At 50.2% G+C, this 18,623-nt stretch overlaps 8 protein-coding genes across 8 annotated transcripts; 3 read left to right on the forward strand and 5 right to left on the reverse strand.

Moving 5' to 3' along the window:
• Nucleotides 1–12: 12 nt before the first annotated feature.
• On the reverse strand, nucleotides 13–671 carry M437DRAFT_73630 (acyl-CoA N-acyltransferase; the record flags this gene model as incomplete). The annotated part of the gene is made up of 2 exons (XM_041026067.1): nucleotides 13–554; nucleotides 656–671. The coding sequence occupies 2 exons, from the start codon at nucleotides 669–671 to the stop codon at nucleotides 13–15; spliced, it is 558 nt and encodes a 185-aa protein (XP_040881723.1).
• A 315-nt stretch (nucleotides 672–986) lies between these two features.
• On the forward strand, nucleotides 987–1,661 carry M437DRAFT_43825 (DUF1690-domain-containing protein; the record flags this gene model as incomplete). The annotated part of the gene is made up of 3 exons (XM_041020817.1): nucleotides 987–1,036; nucleotides 1,092–1,149; nucleotides 1,212–1,661. The coding sequence occupies 3 exons, from the start codon at nucleotides 987–989 to the stop codon at nucleotides 1,659–1,661; spliced, it is 558 nt and encodes a 185-aa protein (XP_040881724.1).
• Nucleotides 1,662–1,873: 212 nt separating this feature from the next.
• M437DRAFT_64331 (uncharacterized protein) lies at nucleotides 1,874–3,401 on the reverse strand (the record flags this gene model as incomplete). Its single annotated transcript, XM_041024409.1, has 3 exons — nucleotides 1,874–1,957; nucleotides 2,000–2,318; nucleotides 2,386–3,401. 3 exons carry the CDS (start codon nucleotides 3,399–3,401, stop codon nucleotides 1,874–1,876), a joined length of 1,419 nt encoding a protein of 472 aa, XP_040881725.1.
• A 633-nt stretch (nucleotides 3,402–4,034) lies between these two features.
• M437DRAFT_73632 (uncharacterized protein) lies at nucleotides 4,035–5,959 on the forward strand (the record flags this gene model as incomplete). Its single annotated transcript, XM_041026068.1, has 2 exons — nucleotides 4,035–4,233; nucleotides 4,290–5,959. 2 exons carry the CDS (start codon nucleotides 4,035–4,037, stop codon nucleotides 5,957–5,959), a joined length of 1,869 nt encoding a protein of 622 aa, XP_040881726.1.
• A 256-nt stretch (nucleotides 5,960–6,215) lies between these two features.
• M437DRAFT_43349 (uncharacterized protein) lies at nucleotides 6,216–7,365 on the reverse strand (the record flags this gene model as incomplete). Its single annotated transcript, XM_041020730.1, has 2 exons — nucleotides 6,216–6,997; nucleotides 7,050–7,365. The coding sequence occupies 2 exons, from the start codon at nucleotides 7,363–7,365 to the stop codon at nucleotides 6,216–6,218; spliced, it is 1,098 nt and encodes a 365-aa protein (XP_040881727.1).
• Nucleotides 7,366–8,474: 1,109 nt separating this feature from the next.
• Nucleotides 8,475–9,266, reverse strand: M437DRAFT_43527 (uncharacterized protein; the record flags this gene model as incomplete). The annotated part of the gene is made up of 3 exons (XM_041020757.1): nucleotides 8,475–8,789; nucleotides 8,841–9,036; nucleotides 9,088–9,266. 3 exons carry the CDS (start codon nucleotides 9,264–9,266, stop codon nucleotides 8,475–8,477), a joined length of 690 nt encoding a protein of 229 aa, XP_040881728.1.
• Nucleotides 9,267–11,024: 1,758 nt separating this feature from the next.
• M437DRAFT_43523 (ras family protein) lies at nucleotides 11,025–11,929 on the reverse strand (the record flags this gene model as incomplete). The annotated part of the gene is made up of 5 exons (XM_041020756.1): nucleotides 11,025–11,183; nucleotides 11,236–11,370; nucleotides 11,439–11,636; nucleotides 11,781–11,808; nucleotides 11,862–11,929. 5 exons carry the CDS (start codon nucleotides 11,927–11,929, stop codon nucleotides 11,025–11,027), a joined length of 588 nt encoding a protein of 195 aa, XP_040881729.1.
• A 1,769-nt stretch (nucleotides 11,930–13,698) lies between these two features.
• Nucleotides 13,699–16,967, forward strand: M437DRAFT_44109 (ubiquitin conjugation factor E4; the record flags this gene model as incomplete). The annotated part of the gene is made up of 2 exons (XM_041020855.1): nucleotides 13,699–13,722; nucleotides 13,794–16,967. The coding sequence occupies 2 exons, from the start codon at nucleotides 13,699–13,701 to the stop codon at nucleotides 16,965–16,967; spliced, it is 3,198 nt and encodes a 1,065-aa protein (XP_040881730.1).
• Between the last annotated feature and the right edge of the window lie 1,656 nt (nucleotides 16,968–18,623).

Here is an 18,623-nt window from a genome sequence, read left to right on the forward strand (position 1 = left end):
CGTATCCTCCTTTCATAGCGTATGCAGCAGATCCCTCGGCCCAATATCCCTCCTCAACACATAGGCCCCTTGCGGAGTAAGTCTACGATAGTAGTGCTGTTCCAGATGCGTCTCTCTAAATCCTCGTTTTGCATACCATTCCCTAGCCTCCGGACTAGCTTCCCAAACATGTGCACCCACAGCATTGACGCCATATTTATTTATCGCCTTCTCAATCAACATCCCCAACAATGCACTCGCAACCCCGTACCCTCGAAACGCACTCAACACCCCTAAAGTCCCAATATAGAGGATTTTATCTTTGGGAGTTGCTTGAGTGGAGGGGTCAGGGAGGATGCGACAGCGTATGCCGCCGATCACTTTGCCGGGAGTTGTGGAGGATGAAGAGGGAGTATCGTGCCAAATGGCTAGGAGAGTCAAGTCCGAGGCAATAGGGTCGGAGAGGATTTCTTTGTAGAAGGTGGAGGGGTAAGGTATTGGTAGGAGTAAAGTGTTTAGACGTTCGAAGGATTGGATTGTGGATTTGTCGCAGGGGACGAGGGTTATGTTGTTGACTAGTGGGTTCTGTCGGGTCGAGGGCTGAAGGGTCGGTATTGTTTGTGGTTCTTGTGGTGTGGTCAGGGTGGGTTGTGGTGATTGGTGTTGCGGCGGTGACGATGATGTAGAGGCATTTTGGTCTATTGAAGCAGGTGATTGTGTTTCTGCAGACTCTTGATTCGTCAGTGAAGGAGCAGCAGTGGATTGCTTGACTGCAGCAGACTTCTTGAACCAAGTAGTGATTGAGGTCTGCATTTCCGTCGTAGAGTTGGGGGAAGACGCGTTTTCGCGTGCACTTGGAGCTTAATTGATTTTTTATTCCCTCGGAGTCGGTCGGAGAGGCCTTGGCAATTGACATCGATTCGCGGCAGCGGATAGCACAAGCAGCAGTGAAGCATTGACGACGACCAATTGACTCTTTTCCACAACTTCAATCACATTCTCTAGTCATGGGTTCTGGAAGCTCCAAGCCGCAAGGCTCGCAATACGTCTTTGCTGCGTACGATTGACTAGTCTAGCGAATGCGATAACCTCTTTACTGACACTCGCAACAGAGACAGTCCCGTCAGCTTCTCACCTTCCGTCGTCGACTCGCTACAGAACAGCCCTGAGGTACTGCGATCCAATGCATAAGAGAAAATAAGGCATCAGTTCTGACAGAGACACAAAAAAAGACCGACTCAACCCGCTCGCGCAACCTCGAACTCCAGATCCAACAGCGCGTAACAGCCGAACTCGAGCGCATCCGCGAACAAGAAGCCCAACGCCTTGCCCAATACACCGAGTCTCTGACTCCTTCTTCCCCCGACTCCTCTAACGACTCCTCCTCCTCGGACCCTTCACTCACCGAAAAGATCTCGTCCGCCCTCACACCCTCCTCATCGCAAACCAAATCCCGCAGCAACGACAGCGTAAGCAAAGAAGTTGCCGAACTGCGTAACAAGCTCGAGCGCCGCAAGAAACTCGAACAAACCGATCCTGCACTTGAAAAGGCCAAGGAGGGGCTTGTGCAGTGTTTGAGGGTGAATGATCGTAGACCTTTGGATTGTTGGGAGCAGGTTGAGGCTTTCAAGGCTGAGGTTGCTAAGCTGGAGCAAAAGTTTGTTGACAGAGCTTTGCGATGAGTGCGTTCATTTCACCAGTCTTTGATGGCTTGGGTCTGTTGATATGGGGCTTGGTGAAGCCTAGACCTGAGAGCTGAGAAGATACTGGCCATCCGTCTGATGCAAGAATGTCGAGTGTGGAAAAGAGATGGTTATATTACACTACGCAGAAAAGCAACACTACCTGAGTACATTTCGAGTTCTTTGCTTGCCTACAACCCTACGTGTCATCCTTATCCGCCAAATTCGTCCATGTATAGATTCCAGTCCTTGTCTTGTATCTTGCTGCACTTCAGATTGATACTGACAGTACAAGCCTACCGCAACGCTTGCAAATCACTAGTAACCATTCCACATACAGCAATGACATATACACCTAAATGCTCCAAACCATCAAACGCCGCAACAATCCCTCGATACCTATACCGATCAGTCCATCTTGCTAACCACCATCTCTGCTTGTCCGCTTTCCAAGGAAGACCTTCAACTGCTCTTACAACGAAACTTATGTTTTCTTGTGCTGTGTTTAGGTGGATGAGGAGTTGGGAACCAGTGTCTAGCATTGTCAAACGCAAGGAATCGAGATCTTTGGTGCTTGTTGAAGAGCGCCCGGCTAGGATGTAGTCGTCTAGGGCGGAGGAGGCGAAGATGCTTGCTTTGTGGTAGATTCCCAGAAGCCTTTTGATCGTATGTTAGCCGGGCTGGATCTGCCGAACAAGAAGGCTCAGAATTAGAATTTACTCACCTCACAATCTCGAATTGATGTGTCTTTAACTCTGTCAAGTGCGTCTGTAGCTCTTCATAGCTCTCTATGTCAGATAGGTCTGCAGACCTTTCGAAGAGTTCAGAATTAAGCTTTATATGCACTTGCGAGCTTACTTCCTCCATATTTCTCAATTCAGATAGGAAATGTTGTCTGCGTTCTTGATTGGCAATAACAACGTCCCAACCATGAATGTCTGGCTCACGAACCGGCGTGAATGCAGAAGTGGTTTTGGACCATGACCAGCTCATGAACTGTCTCTGAGCAAACGACCAGACGGAGCCTGCGATAGTGACCGGATATAAGAGTGACTTGACTCCCTCTTTGAGCTTGGATGGTTGTAAGGGGTTTGTTAAGGCTGCTGGCAGAAAGCTCCACATTGCAAATGCGGAAGAGCCAGAATGTGAGGCTGCTATGTTGGTATCTAGAGGTATATCGGGCTTTGATTGAACTGGTGACCAATCAGAACTAGAAATATCTCCTGCCAATGTCGTTGCTGGCGACAAAACAGAATCACTAGCATCTCTGTCCATCATTGGCCAAGGATTATGATCAACAGCCGACCAAGCAGGATCATCAACATTTCCTTTGATCACCACTCCAGGGCTCTGAGGAGGGCACGTCGCATTATAAGACCTCACCGTCACAAACGCCAGGGTAATGAATAAGAACAAAACCAGTTGTCGTAAGAACTCGGTTTCATCTCTTTGTGTTCGCGTCCATTGATCCTCGAGCCATAGCCAGATGGGAGAGGGAGGCCGTGTGTCTTCCTCAGATGTGACGATGGATTGTTCGGTGTCTTGAATTGGTTCGGGTCTACGTTGTCTAGGTCGTGGTGTAAGTGCTCTAGGAGGAGCTTTGCCTAGGAATACGGCGCCATCTTCAGAAGAGACGTTGCTGATGACACTGCTAGCACGAGGGCGTCTTGATCCTTTACTTGAGCGGTTTTGCAATGACTCGTCTATTTTTGTTTCTGGGGTATATGGTGGAGTTTGCATGATCTGATAGGTGCTCTTGGAGAGTATGGGAGTATTGAAAGGGCGTCAATTGAGTGACGATTCGGAGGATTCTGAAAGAGAATGAAAGGTCATAGCTGACTTGCTCTTATGGAGAGATGTAACAGGAGTCATGGACAAAGCAGTTGCAGCATGCTGTTGAGACACTTTCCGCATGCGGAAGGTGTTGTTCTTTGGTTGCCTTTCATCTCACCTACCTTGTAAACGAGACTCGTGATGGTTGATGAAGGGCTAAGACATGTTTCTGATATGGAACAATGTTATTGAAAGACAGAAAGTAAAAGTACTTGACCTATTGTGCTACTGGGGGCATGCTAGCATTCAACTGAGCATTTCAATGGTCTAACACTGCTGACTCCTGAACAGTGCCCTATACAGACAATATGGATCCGCTCCACTCGTGTAATCGTGTTGAAAAGATATTGAGAGACATCATGCCTGTAGAGAAATTCTATCGAGGTAGGCGAAGGAGCCGACGTTAAAGTCTTGTACAGATGCCTCGGACTTTGACGGATTTTAGGCGCAAGCGTCGTAGGGCAGGAAATTCTAACCATCAAAAAATCCAAAGTAGATAACTTTCGACCACTGAATCACGCCCACCACATAAAACCCACAATGGCAAAAAAGAGAAAGGCCCCGTCCGGTGGCGCATCCAGAGACAATGTCGCAGACGATTCGAACAAACGCACAAAGATGCGCATCAAGACCTACGAAGATGTGGCGGGCTCCGACGACGAATTCCACATCAACCGCGACAAAATCATGCTCGACGATGGGCCCGAGGCAAAGAGGAGGAGAAAAGTCCAAGAAGATGGTGAGATCCAAGATACATTTGGGCAGAGACGAAATAGTTCCTAACACAAGAGACAGAGGAATTTCTGCAACAGTCCGACGAGGAAGTTTTAGGATACTCGAGTCCTTCGGAAGCTGAAGATGACGATGAGGATGGCTATGAAGAGGAAGAGCTTGAACAAGCACCGGCTAAGAAGTCAAGGAAGGATGCACAGGACGAGGAAGATGATGAGGATATGGGCGCATGGGGTGAATCCAAGCAAGACTACTACAATGCCGACGCCATCGAGACAGAGCAGGATGCACTGGACGAAGAGAAGGAAGCTTTGCGCTTGCAAAAGAAGCAATTGCAGGCCATGAGCGCTGCCGATTTCGGATTCGACGAGGCCGATTGGCAACAAGAAGACGAGAACGCAGACCAAGATGGCGACGTCGTCACAGAAGTGCTGCCTCAACTCGAGCTGGATGACAACTTGGCCCCTACCGAGCGCCTCAAGCTACTCAAGACACGCTACCCAGAGTTTGAGCCTCTGAGCAAGGAGCTGCTCGCTCTGCACCAGACATACCAGGATCTTTCGTCTGTGGAATCGCCAAATCTCGCTGTTCAAACCAAACAGCAAGCCGCTGCCGCCTACCTCGCCTCTCTCACCATGTACTTTGCCCTTCTCACATCTACCGCTCAGGACAAGCAAACAAAAGGCCTCGCTCTATCTGCAGCTACTATCCGCGACCACCCCGTCATGGAAAGTCTGATCCAATGTCGCGATCTCTGGTCACGCCTCAGAGACCTCCCCGAAGACGACTCAGAAGACGAGGAATCTGCCCTAGACGAAGCCGAAGACGAGGAAATGAGCGAATCAGAGGAAGAACAAGCCCCCGTCACCATCCTGCCCAAGAAAGTCAAGAAAACAGCTGCAGAGCGTGCCGCAGACGCAGCAACAGCAGCAACAGAAGCCCGCCGCGCCGAACGCCTGCGCAAGACTGAAGCAGACTTTGGCGACCTGGACGCCCTCCTCACTTCTCGCCCCAAGAAATCTTCTTCCAGCAAGAAGAAGTCTCAAACAGCAGCAGACGAGAACGATTCAGACCTCGGCGAAGACACTTTCCTCACAGCCGAAGAGCTCGCCGAAAAAGCCAAGCGCAAAAAGTCCCTCCGCTTCTACACCTCTCAAATCGCGCAAAAGGCAAACAAGCGCGGTGCAAAGGTACAAGGTGGAGACGAAGATGTACCACACAGAGAGCGTCTGCGCGACAGACAAGCCCGCCTCAACGCCGAAGCAGAAGCAAGAGGCAAACGCTTCGACCGCGACACCCTGGGCGAAGACAGCGAAGACGAGCACGACCGCGCCGTTGCCCGCGACGTGCGCGGCGAGAAGAACCTCGACAGCGATGAAGACTACTACGACATGGTGGCCTCCAAAGCCGCAAAGAAGAAATCCGACAAAGCAGCCGAAGCAGCCGCATTCAGAGAAGCAGCAGCTTCAGGCGGCAGAGTCATTGAAAAGGAGGAAGTGGGTCCTGACGGCAAGAGAGCCATCACCTACGCAATCGAAAAGAACAAGGGTCTCACGCCGCACAGAAAGAAGGATGTGCGCAACCCGCGTGTCAAGAAGCGCAAGAAGTTTGAGGAGAAGAAGAAGAAGCTTGCTTCCATCAAGCCTGTCTACAAGGGCGGCGAAGGTAGAGGTGGCTATGGTGGTGAACTCACAGGTATCAAAAAGGGACTGGTCAGGAGTACAAAGCTCTGATGAGAAGGAGCAAAAAGGGTATTCATTTTCTTCTGTTGTTCATAGCAATTTTCTTCTGCTCTCCCTGGCATATTCCCCCAAATACTCATATCTTTCCGCTTGCAATCAGGTTCCGCTGTACGATGGTCCATTCCTCCGAATTTCGAACCCCGTCAATCCATAATCCATCGCTATTTCAGCAACGAAATTTACCATCTCCCTGCTCTATCAATAGTGCTCGTTTGTCCTTCTTGATTGTCTGTTTTGATGATAGAGACTAACTGGCACCACTAAGGCCCATCAATGCACCAACTGCCATCATGTCTTCATCTCTTTCTGCTTGTGAAGCACTCGGTTGTTGTGCATTGACGACAATGTTTGCATCCTCGACTGCCTCATCCACATCCATGCCTGGACTTTCGAGACGTGCATTGTTGGCGCGACCCTCTTTTGTCCACCAAGGACTACCTGACCAGTCCAGCTCTTTTGACTCTGGTCCCCACACCTCACCTTTCATGTCTTGTAGAGTCTCCTCGTCAAAGTTTGAAGAGGCGAGCTCGCCTTGGAGCACGCCCTCCAGCAGAGCCTCTTTTGCTGCCCACTCTTTGCGACGAAGTTCTTCAAGCCCTTCCACTTCTCGTTTCAGCTCTTCGCTCTCCGTTTGCGCCCAGTGAAGTTGACGCCTCAGCAAGCGCATGAGTTGATTTGCTGGAATCTCGCTCTCGAATTGTGAAAAGTGTATGTCGGGAGGATATGTGATCATGAAGCCAGCCTGGCCTGTTATCGGGTGGCGTGCGGGTATGTACTGGATGTTGTCCATGGGCGGTGATGGATCGTCAGGTGCCTGTGTAGGTGCAGGGACAGGTGCATCTGTGACAGCAGGTTTGGCAGGACCTTTGCCGTTCATCGAGAGGCGTAGCTTAGGGCCCTTCTTGGGCTGTCCGGTGGCAGGATCGATAGGGTTGGCATTTGTTGCAGCAGCACGTGGTGGTTCAGGTTCGTGTACGGTGCGCATGTGTTTGGCGAGAGCATCGGATCTAGTGAATGAACGATCGCATTCTAATTCTTGATTAGCTGGGAGGTCTGGTGACAGGTGGAAAGAGCTGCCTACCGGGAAGGTGACAGAAGAAGGGCTTCTCCTTGGTATGACTTCGCATGTGAGCCTTAAGAGCATAGCCACTGGGATGGTTTGTGCCCTTGCGAGCGCAGTCTCCCCATTCGCAGGTATAACGTGCTCGCTTGGGAGCAATATGATCGTTCTGGACATGAGCAATGAGCTCATCGCTGTTTGCCAAATCGCCTACACTGCAGCCCTCCCATGCGCAAGTTGTCACTTGATCAGCTCGCATGGCGAACTCATCAGCGCTTGGTGAGCCTGGAGCGGAACCCTCGCTGTCGCAACTGATGTCTGCGTCCAAATCTTCCATCGTATCCGCACCAGCGACCATTATCGTCCCGCCATGAGGTGTGCCGATGTGTGCTGCGTGTCCTCCAGTACGTCGTTTCTTGCTTGGTGGCCCGGCGCTGTCTGTGTCCATGCTAGGTCTGGCTGATCGATTTGGTGTGCTGACATGGTCGTCGACCTCGTCCGACGACGATATTGACGATAACGGTGAGTCTGGAACTTCGCTCATGGTTCAAGGCACTGGCGATAGTTTCTGGGAGATGTCGAGTAGAGTCGATGAATGGAGCTTCGAAGTAGTTGTCAGTCGCATCAGCTCGGCATCGCGGCTTCCACAGGAGACATGACAGGGTCGCCCTAAGCTTGATTGCCCCGTAACCCTGACTTTATTTCATCAATGGACCTCCAAGGGCATTTCATGTGCTTGCTGTCATTTGGTTCATCGTGTATATATCCTTGATTGTCTTACACTTTCCTGAGGCATAACCAATCATGATAGGTTCGTGTTGTGCTTGTGTTCTGTCTTATGGGATTCGTTCACAAATTTGGATGATAGTTCGGCGTAGTCTCCTGCCTCGCACGACTGACATCGACTGCGAGATCAGGTTCACAACATCCGATGCAAATTGCTCGTCTGCGAGCGAGAACAAGTGTTAGGAGAGAGGAGAAAACCAATTAAGATTTCGACAGAGGTAACAATGACTAGAGTAGACATCGGGTCGACTGCTTCTTTGAGGGCCCAAGACCCAACCAGAATACTTCTTTTCTCACCCGAGAAAGGAACAAGAAATACAGCACCCAATAGTGCATAATCATTTCGTATCCGAAAGAGATACCGAAAACCAAAAAACCAAGCGGAGCGAAAACCCATGCTCGACGCCCTTTCATCCCATTACCGCCCCATTTACAACTGTTTTCCAGTTTCTCTATGTCTTCCTTTGGCAACTCCGTTTAACGCCATCGCTGTGTGAGATTCAAAACAAAGGAAAGTAATATCATCGTCCCATCTCAGTGTTTTGAAGAAGAAAACATGCAATCGACCCTTCAGACCTTTTTTGCCATTACCGCCATAAACGCCATGTAGGAGACCGCAAGAACCAGAATCATGGCATGAGTGCATGTCGAAGTTGGTCGTCATTTGACCGATATGCGGGCGATTTGGTCCCGGTGCTCATCAGTAGACTTGATAGCAGCAACATCTTCGAAAGTAGGAATCTTGGTGTGTTGCTTTAGATGCCAGAATCCATCATTAGGTTCCGGTGGGGGTGTAGGCAGCCATCCTTGTGATTGGGCGATGGGAAGTACGATGCTTGGATCAAAAGACCTGATGAAACGCATGTCGTCCTCGCGGCATTTGGGATATGAATAGTCGCGATATTCGGCGATGGCCGGGTCATTTTGAACGTGCTGAGTCTTGCGGAAGCAGGCAGTCACACAGCCAGTACGATGCTGATCAGGAGTTAGTATTGAATGGTCATCTGATGAGATATGTCGACTGACCTTGCCACGATTACAGTGGATGAGAAGAGGATGGTTGTTGCGGTTCAGAACGACAGCAAGAGCAGTAGCCATGGTTTCGGGAGTAATGTTGATCTTGCCGTCCTTGTTGGCAGGTATATGGATTTGATAATGGCGAATGTGGTTTTGTTCCATGAAGATGATGTATTCTTCTGAGAGAGGCTCGGGAACCAGGGTGCTGTTTGGTATATTAGCAAGATGTCTGGTTCGAGAGGCTGAAGAAACGTACAGAATGGTTCTGATGTTGAGACTTTTGATAAAGTCAAAGTTCTTGCTGGTTGGGTAACCACTCCTGTATATGGAGTTCGTCTCGACCGCGCCGAAGTTGGTTGGCGGAACGTACATGCGCAAACGTCCGGGTAGCGGGGCGATACTGAGCTTTGGGTTCAAGTTTTCTTGAGACACCATAATGGGCGTCGAGTCGTCTTGTTTGGACCCTGTTGTTCTCGAGTCAGCGGGATTCAAGAGGATTTACAGTGTATTCTGGACGGACCTTTGACGTCCTTAGGGCTGTCGACGAGAGACACCTCGCGAGCGTCCATTATTGTAGCTTGTGGGGTCGATTCGAGCAGAGGAGTCGAGGTTGCAGAAGGCATGTTGATTATGGGAGAAAGGATATGTCGCGTGACAGTCGAGTCTCAGACTGCGTTTTGCGGGCGTGTAGTCGATAGTGGGTGTTACGAGAATGTGGTTCGGTATCTGCGCAAGGCTGCTGGCGCGTGTCGTTGCTGGGTAGGCAGCTGGTACTGCGTCAGAGGATGCGAGAGGTCGAGGCCAGTGGTGGGCATATACCGTGATAGTCAGACCATCACAAGGAAGCCATGAGCGACATGGTGGGGTTGGTGTTGATGCGGAAGAGGCGCATGTTGACCGGGGATAGGAGTGGTTTTGGAGGGTTTGGTGGAAAGGGAAGATGTTGATCAGGAAGAAGAAGCGGAGTGGATCTGTCGAGCAGAAGGCTGAATGGCGCGCCGCTTGGAAAAGCGTGCGGTGGAGTCGGGATGCGAATATCGCTAGTCTCTCAGGGCCCAGAAACTCTGTCTAGCGGCGGCAGACGAGTGGCTCCCCGTTGTCACTTTGCACGTTCCTGCCATTTTCTCAATCTTTCCGCTCCAATCTTCGTCATCGCCCAGCTGCTGCCTTCGACTCATGCAATCTAACCACCCGATGACTCCCTCCTCTGCCGTGCTACAAACAGTCACTTGGAAGCGTGCATATGTGAAGTATTGAGTAGCTTTTTCGACTCGTTCTCAGAAACGTTCGTCATTGAGCGGGATGCCCTGCATCCATACTGATCTTCATGATTGGCTCGCTTGCCCGCACTCTGTTATCCCCGTGGCCACTCGTTGTCTCTAATAACGATGAACTTCCGCGCGCCTGCCAGATGATGCTCATCTACCATGATTCTGTGACCGCCCAAACCCCTCTTTGACGATTGTCTCAAAGATCCTCGCCGTTTCGCCCTCCCCATGTCATTATCCATGCCCAAACATGGGGAAAACAAGAGCAGATCAACGCACGATCACCGGACTGGGCCGGCAACTCTGGGGTTGCCATCTGAGCATAGATACCTAATCTTACCTTCAACTTGCACGTCATTGTCTAGATGTTTTCCAGAGACCATCTTTGTGCAAAGAAAACTAGTTCATTGACGCCTATATCAAATATTACACCGATCTGAATGCGCAGTGCAGGTGATGGTTGAGAAAAAAAAAGGGTGACCGACGACAAAAACAAGGGGGATATGTGGGTAAAGACCTGAGCGACTTGTACTGAGAAGAGGAAAAAGACAAGACGTAGATGTGCGTGAGCCGAGCAAGACGAATGATCAAGACCATCAGTGTCACGTCCTCGACCAACAAACATAGTGCCCTGCGTCCATGTCTTGTCCATTCCGCTTGCTTGAATAGGGTGGACATGTCTCTTGTGGTGCAGAACAGGACAACCAAGAAACTCCAATCCGAACGCCATGTTGCAGAACCAAGGTATAAATCTGGGGGATGTGCAAGTCTCTCAGGCCTCGAGCTGCAAGTTATTGTTCAGTTGGCAGAGCAGCAGCCGTTCGGAAGACGTGACATGAGGAAAAGCGCTTCGTCCATGGTCTCCGAACCATGTTTTGTTCTCCATGCCGAAAGTGGGAATGATCGTGCAATTGGGCCTGCCCGCTTACAGGATCAAGCACTTCTTGCGGCTGCTACTCCTCTCCTTTCTTGAGGTGAGGGCAGCACGAGTGGCGTGCTCAAAGACCTCACGAACACCCTCGTTGGTCTTGGCCGAGCACTCGATGTACTCCTTGGCACCGATCTTGTCCTTGACTTGTCTGGCCTGTGTATTGTGTAAGTCGAGTTCATGTTTTGATCAAAGTGTCAACACGCACCTGCTCCTCGGTAACAGGAGTCTGCGAAGTCTTGTGAAGTTCCTCAATGGTCTTCTGGTCGTGTCTGAGATCCTTCTTACATCCAACAAGGATGATAGGAAGACCCTGACAGAAATGGAGGACCTCGGAGATCCACTATAAAAACAATTCATGTCAGCATGCAGCTGGGCACGTGAGGTGACAGTTCAACGAAGGCGGCGTACCTTCTCCTGGACGTTGTCGAGAGAGTCGGGCGAGTCGACGGCGAAACAAATCAGGATGACATGCGAGTCGGGGTAGGAGAGAGGGCGCAGTCTGTCGTAATCTTCCTGACCAGCGGTATCCCAGAGGGCGAGCTCGACGTGCTTGCCATCGACCTCAACATCGGCGACGTAGTTCTCGAAAACGGTGGGGACGTAGACCTTCAAGTAGTTATGTCAGCACATCGTGTGCAGTATGTTGGAGGCTGCTTGTCGCGCTCAAGCGTGGAGGACTGGCGGGGGGTGCGACGGAGAGGGGAAACAAGTTGAGCGACAACGACGAGCCAAGCAGGGACAACGACGAACCTCAGGGAAGGTACCCTTGGAGAAGACACTGTCGACAGCGGGTAAGCAGTGATATGGTCAACAGGCGGCAGTGTTTCTTACATGAGGAGACAGGTCTTTCCGCATGCACCATCACCGACGATAACGAGCTTGCGACGAATTTCCGCCATTGTGGATACTGATCAACAAAGAGACTGTGAGGTGGTGGAAAGTGAGCAAGTTGGCCAGATATTCAGGCCAAGACGCAGGTGAATTGTTATGGAGATAGGATGTGATGTCGGCAACGGTGATGGCAGTGATGTTGGCAGGCGACGAAGAGGAAGGACGCACCTGGAGGCTGGCGCGCCAAGGTTTGACACGGAGCGTTGAGCGGGCACTCGGGGTTTGTTTTGTTAAATGCAGAGCAACAACACGTCTGCTTGCTTCTGTCACTGGCTTGCTTTTGCGAGTCTTTGTTGTTCTGGAGACAAATTCGAAGGTGGTAAGAGGGTTAAAAGACAGGCAATCACGTCGAGTATCAAACAGCGAACAGGGGAACGTGTTATTACACAGATTGCGTAGAGTAATTATCATAACGCTAGCACAACACGGCTGCCTCGGTGTCAGAAAAGGCTCCTTCAGGAGCCTTCGTCAAACTTGCTATCTGTTGTGTGGCTGAGAGACGTACGCCTCGCAGTAAGTGCTATTGTTGCACTGTCGACTTGTTTCTCTTCTCCTGCCTCCGGAACAGCGTCTAAGCCTCCGACTGCTCGACATCTCTGTTCTGCCACACGTCTGCGCCTCGTTCAACACCGTACTCATCTCGACGCTCGGATCAGGCTGGCTATTAGCTTTGTTTTGTCCAAAATGCGCCAAGAGGTATGCCCCATTGATATGTACTGCGATCAGCCACACATGCTGTGCCACAGCAACCTGAATTATCATGCTTCATCTCTCGTACGTGTTTCTGTCAGTGTATCAGACCAGGCCCACGCCAGAAACTTGTTCATGTCAAGACATCGTCCTGTTCGAAGGAAATCTCACTCTTACCCACACTCGCTGGATACTGGACCTGAATCAGAAGACTACCGACAGAAAAATAAACAAATAAAGTGTGGCAGGTGTCTTGATAGAAACATCACCTCTCCGTAAGAATGGTCGAAAGTCATTCTAAGTTTGTTTGACAACATAATCCTCGTGGAGAATCCCCACTCATGCCATTTATGAGTTTGCGGAGAAGATACTTGTAACCTCCCTTTGTCACTTCGATCGTACTTCTGACTAGCAAGTACCGGTGATTGTACACTGCAGAAAGGCATAACAATCTCCGAGACCAGAGATGTGTCCAGAGAGAGCTGATTAGTTGTCGCTTCTCAGTGGACGCTGTCTAGTTTTCTAGTATATCGTGCATTTCTACAGCTATAGTCATACAGTTGAGCACACGGGGAGGATCAAAATGGTTGTGCTGAACCTGCTGATGCAGCTTGTATGTACGAGTAGCAGAGCATGGTCAAAGTCAAACCCGACTCACAGTCGTGTCTTGTGAGCTTCAGAGTAGCAGAGCAGGCACAAAAACAAAGTCTATGGCAAAGCAAACAAACTTCTCCAAGTAATTTATCGTGTGCATCAGTCTTGAATGCAGTTTGGCTGTGAAGAACAAAAGCATGTATAGAGATGTGTTGATACATCTGTGATAGCAGTGTCGTTTGGAATTTTCTCGAAGACAGCAACGGCGAAGCTTGCGCTTGAATGGAGGAGGGGAGATAGACGGCTTTAAGCACATCCAGCTACCTCACAGCGTCACCGAATCACTACTCCGTTCGTAGACCATCACTTGAACTTCCAGCTATCACTTGTTTGCGCTCGCTCACCACGTCTGCCCGAGGCACGTACGCCACCCTTCTCTTCTGGCCACCTCTCTTCCCAGCGCTACTACCGACACATCCATCCGCCACACAACATGGCCGAATCAGAAGCAGACAAGGTATCTTGCATTCGTGCTGCTGTCAAAGCACAGTAAACAACTCTCTGTCCTCTCAGATCTAACTTGGGCAGATCCGCAACAAGCGCCTTGCCAAACTTGGAGGCGGCTCAGGCGCATCTTCACCAACACCCTCGTCTCCAAGCGTCGAAACCCCACCAGCCTCATCTTCGTCCGCCTCACAAGACAAGCCGGCATCCGCCTCGCAAGACAAGCCGTCAGCGCCAGCAGGCAACCCTTTCTCACAGCTTGGCATCAAGAGTGAGAACAAGGCGCCTGTCAAGATCAACATCACACCTTCTGCTGCTCAAAAGCGCCTCAACGACGACTCGCCCCAGCCGCGGTCACGTCCGCAAGCCTCTGAATCGCTCGAAACCTGGGAAGATCGCCAACTCAGTCAGATCTTCCGTCTGTCGCTGAAACCTGATGTCGTCCGAGATGGTTCCGGACAGCCTCTGTATTATCTTGAGAGCGTGCGAGGAGATCTGCTCGAACAAAATGAAGCCCTTCAGCTCAAGACAGGCCTGCTGGACCAGGCCCTTCCCGAAGCTGCCGGGCTCTTGAAAGACATCACACCATTGGATTATTTGCTAGCATGCTGGAAGCGCATCTCCAAGGCTTGTCGAAACATGAGGAGTACAGACATCGAGAACCCGAGGTTCAAAGTCTTAATGGAGGCTAGACGACTATGCATGAGTTACTGTATTTTCGCCATCACCATGCCCGAGATGTTCGGCTTCGAAACGCCGCCAGAGAACGCACTGGCAAAGCATCTCCTTGCGGATCCTCACAGCGATTCTGGTATTGATCACGACTTCCTCAACGAGGCCGTTTCGCGCTTCGAAGACGACGAGACAATCAAAGATGCTTTGGTCGGTGCTGTGGAGCAGCTCAGCAGGCAGCTGGCTACAATGTCTATGAACGACATCGAATACAAGCACTACCTCACCGCTATCAGGAACCTAGTCCATTATCCGAAGATTGTAGAGGCAATCACGCAATCGCCTGCTTTCCTGCCTCAAGGCGTTGCCGCGCAGGACATCGAGATGGTCACTATCCTGGGTCCATTCTTCCGTCTCTCACCTCTACAGAATGGCGTCGCGCAAAGCTTCTTCACCACACCTAGGTCGAGAGACAGGGCTTATATCTTCAATGCTCAACGTTCGCTTCGCATGACACTCAACACCCACCAGGAAGAGCTGTTCGACCTTGCCAACAAGATCGTCAAATCTGGCAAAGAGCCGCGTGAAAAGATACTTGACTGGTTCGCCCACTGCATGAATACCAACCACAAACGTCGTGCTATGAGAGTCGATGAAAAGACGACATCATCGGATGGCTTCATGATCAATATCACAAATTGTCTCGATCGACTCTGTGACCCTTTCATGGACGCCACTTTTAGCAAGATCGACCGTATCGATGTCAACTATCTAAGAAGAAACCCCAGAGTCGACATCTCCGATGAGACCAAAATGAACGCGGATCAGAAAGCCTCCGATGCCTTCTATGAACAGAAGGTTGACGGTACCAACAACTTCATCTCCGAAATCTTCTTCCTCACAGTAGCGGCTCACCATTACGGCACCGAGGCAGCCAGTTCCAGGATGGAAGAGTTGCAGAAGCGTGTCAAGCACATGGAGAAGGAGCTCGAGAGAATCGAAGCAGAACGACACAAATTCGCCCATGATCCCAGATACCTCACACGCTTTGAACAGCACATCCAGAAGTACAGAGATGAGGTCGACAGGGTTTATAGCACCATCCATGCAACTACGGGTGTGTTGCTTGATGAAGTTTCTCAAGCAAGATCCATGCAGTTCATGCGGTATGTAATTGTCTGGCTTTTGAGTCTGGCATCAGGGCAGAATCTTCCTAAGGAAAAACTGCGGCTGCCACTACCTGAAGAGCAGCCTGAAGTGTTCAAATGCCTTCCTGAATATTTCCTTGAAGATGTCGTGGACAACTTCAAGTTCATCACTCGCAACATTCCTCACATCATTACCTCTACCCAGTGTGAGGAGCTAGCCACGGTTTGTATCACCTTCTTGCGCAACACAAACTACATCAAGAATCCATACATGAAGGCTGGACTGGTCACGATTCTCTTCCATGGTGTCTATCCCTTCGGCAACTTCTCTAAAGGAGTGCTTGGTGACATCCTCAACGGATCAGAGTTCTGTCACAAGCATCTCTTACATGCACTCATGCAATTCTACATTGAATGCGAAAGTACTGGAACACACACAGCATTTTACGATAAGTTTAACATACGATACGAAATCTTCCAAGTGTTCAAGAGCATCTGGTCGAACCCTGTCTATCGAGAGAACCTTGGAAAGGAAGCGGACGTCAACACCGAATTCTTTGTTCGCTTCGTCAACCTGTTGCTGAACGATGTCACATATGTTTTGGACGAGGTTTTCGGATCGTTCTCCAAGATTCACGACTTACAAGAGGAGCTAAAGGCACCTGATTCAGAGAACATGGAGCAGGCGACACGGCAAGAAAAAGAGGAAGCACTGTCGGAACAACAAGGTCGAGCCAAGTCCTACATGGGCCTGACTAAGGAAACTGTTGCCATGCTTAAGCTGTTCACAGATGCTCTGGCTGGTGCCTTCACTATGCCGGAAATCGTGCAACGCCTAGCAGACATGTTGGATTACAACCTGGATGCGATGGTCGGGCCACGAAGACGTAACCTTAAGGTGGACCAGCCCGAACAATACGGCTTCCAGCCTAAAGAGTTGCTTGCAGATCTGGTGGACGTTTACTTGAACCTGTCACATCGCGAGAGCTTCCGTCAAGCAATTGCTCGTGACGGTCGCTCGTACAAGCCCGCGAACTTCGTCGAGGTCATGCAGCTCATGGTGGCCTTTGGCCTCAAAACTGACGAGCAGATCAAGCAGTTCACTGCTCTAACCGACGCTGTTGCAGTGGTACACGCTCAAGAAGTCATGGCCGAAGAGGACCTCGGCGAGATTCCAGATGAGCTCCTTGATCCTATCATGGGTTCGTTGATGGAGGACCCTGTCTTGTTGCCCAGCAGTAGACAAATTGTCGACCGCAGCACCATTCGCTCCCATCTGCTCTCAGACTCTACCGATCCGTTCAATCGTGTACCTCTAGCTTACGAGGATGTCGTGCCAGCTGAAGACAAGAAGAAGGAGATCATGGCATTTGTTGAGATGAAGAGGAAGGAGAAGGCTGCTGCCACTGCCGGCGACCCGATGGACACAAGTTCCTGATCCATGATCTAATGACAGAAGATGCAAGAAGAAATGAGATGGGGTTTGCTATAGCAGTACAGAACCAAGCTGAATTGCCACAATGCTGTCGATGTGCACCTGTTGATCTTGTGGAAAGCCTTGACCTCTTACACACAAACCGACAATGACACTACTGATAGACATCCATCTTCCAATCAAGAAGAATTAATGAACAATGAGGTCACGTCTGACCTTTATGCTTGAGGTTGTGAGGTCATATCTCTTCTCGGTCCAGCTTCATCTGGTTCCTCACCTAATTGCCCTAGCGTAGTCCGTAGTTGAGGATCATCAAGCAGAATATCGAGTCCGATCTAGCAATGCACTGTTGTTCTGAACGCGAGTCTGAAAAGCCATGGTTCAATATAGGTTCCATATAGTTGTAAGGGTAGACGTCAGACCGTACGAGGCATGCCCTAAGCCCACAAACAAATCGATTATTGGTTCCAGAGTGCTCCGGGAGATCTGTGAGAATGGTCTTCCTCCGAAGCTCGACAGGATTGACCATCTGACAAGCGGTCCTTACCTTTCTCGCTTTGATAGGTTTATAGTCAGGTAGATACGGCTCTGACACCGTCTTGGGAACAGGCTTCGAAGTTGGCTGCGGTAAAGGAGAACAACCTTCATCCTTAACGAATAGTGCTGGCATCAACGAGATCACAGGATTCGACTCAATCAATACAGTTTGAATTCAGTCTTGGACTGGAGACAGAAGAGGTGCGCTGACGCTTGAGAACGACTCTTGAGATCAGCAGACATTCCGAACACCTTCGGAACGCCCTTGTTCTTCTTCTCTTCAGACAGAGAGCACAGGAGCTTGTGACGACTTTGGAGGCTCAAATAACGGGCCCAGCCATTCAACGATGCTAGTACCCACTCAACAATTGGGAGTTCATATGCCGAAATGTCATCTCAAGCAGAATGTGATCTTCTTACGCAGCGAGAACGAAAAACATTAACGCTTGAGGTAAAAGTTGCGACGTTGCTCATGACCATCAACAACGACTTTTAAAACTGTCGTAGGCTGTCACTCGGCAGCTCTTGCTTCCGAGAAACACGGATCCCGATTATTATGCATTTCATGTCCTGCAGCTTGCTGCAAAGAGAGCTGTCCGTTTGTTCCATGATTTCGGCACGCTCGGCTGTCGCATTTTTTTCTTCTCTTTAAGATTTAAGAGGCTTTTCGAACCGTGTAACGGGCAGCCGTTCTTGAAAGCGCGGGCGCCGCGACGGCGGGTTTAACCGGCGCTGTACCTTTTTCGCTGTTTCACTTCCTTGCCAAGCAGAGAAATGATGCTTCGAGTCGCAAGCATGTCCGGAGCGGTCCACCGAACGAGAAAGTGAAAAACACAAGGGACCACAAGCCCGGGAAGAACATCGAAGAGAACTTATTGTGATCCCGATTGGAAACATACACGAGAATGACATCTCTCTAGCGTGATACAGATGCAGCTCAGTATGGGGAGACGTGGAAAACAAGGATGGGTGTGGTCCCTCTTTGGAGAAGAGCTGCAACCGGTGTGTGGCTGTGAAGTCAGAAGAAGTGAGGACGGAATTGCGTATCTTCGTATCGACGATAAGCGTATTTCGTACCAAACACCATGCAAAGATGTGCACTCACCTTGTCTTGAAAAGGAC

This window comes from Aureobasidium melanogenum (assembly GCF_000721775.1).
Source record: "Aureobasidium melanogenum CBS 110374 unplaced genomic scaffold scaffold_5, whole genome shotgun sequence".
In the NCBI taxonomy this organism is placed as follows: Eukaryota; Fungi; Ascomycota; class Dothideomycetes; order Dothideales; family Saccotheciaceae; genus Aureobasidium; species Aureobasidium melanogenum.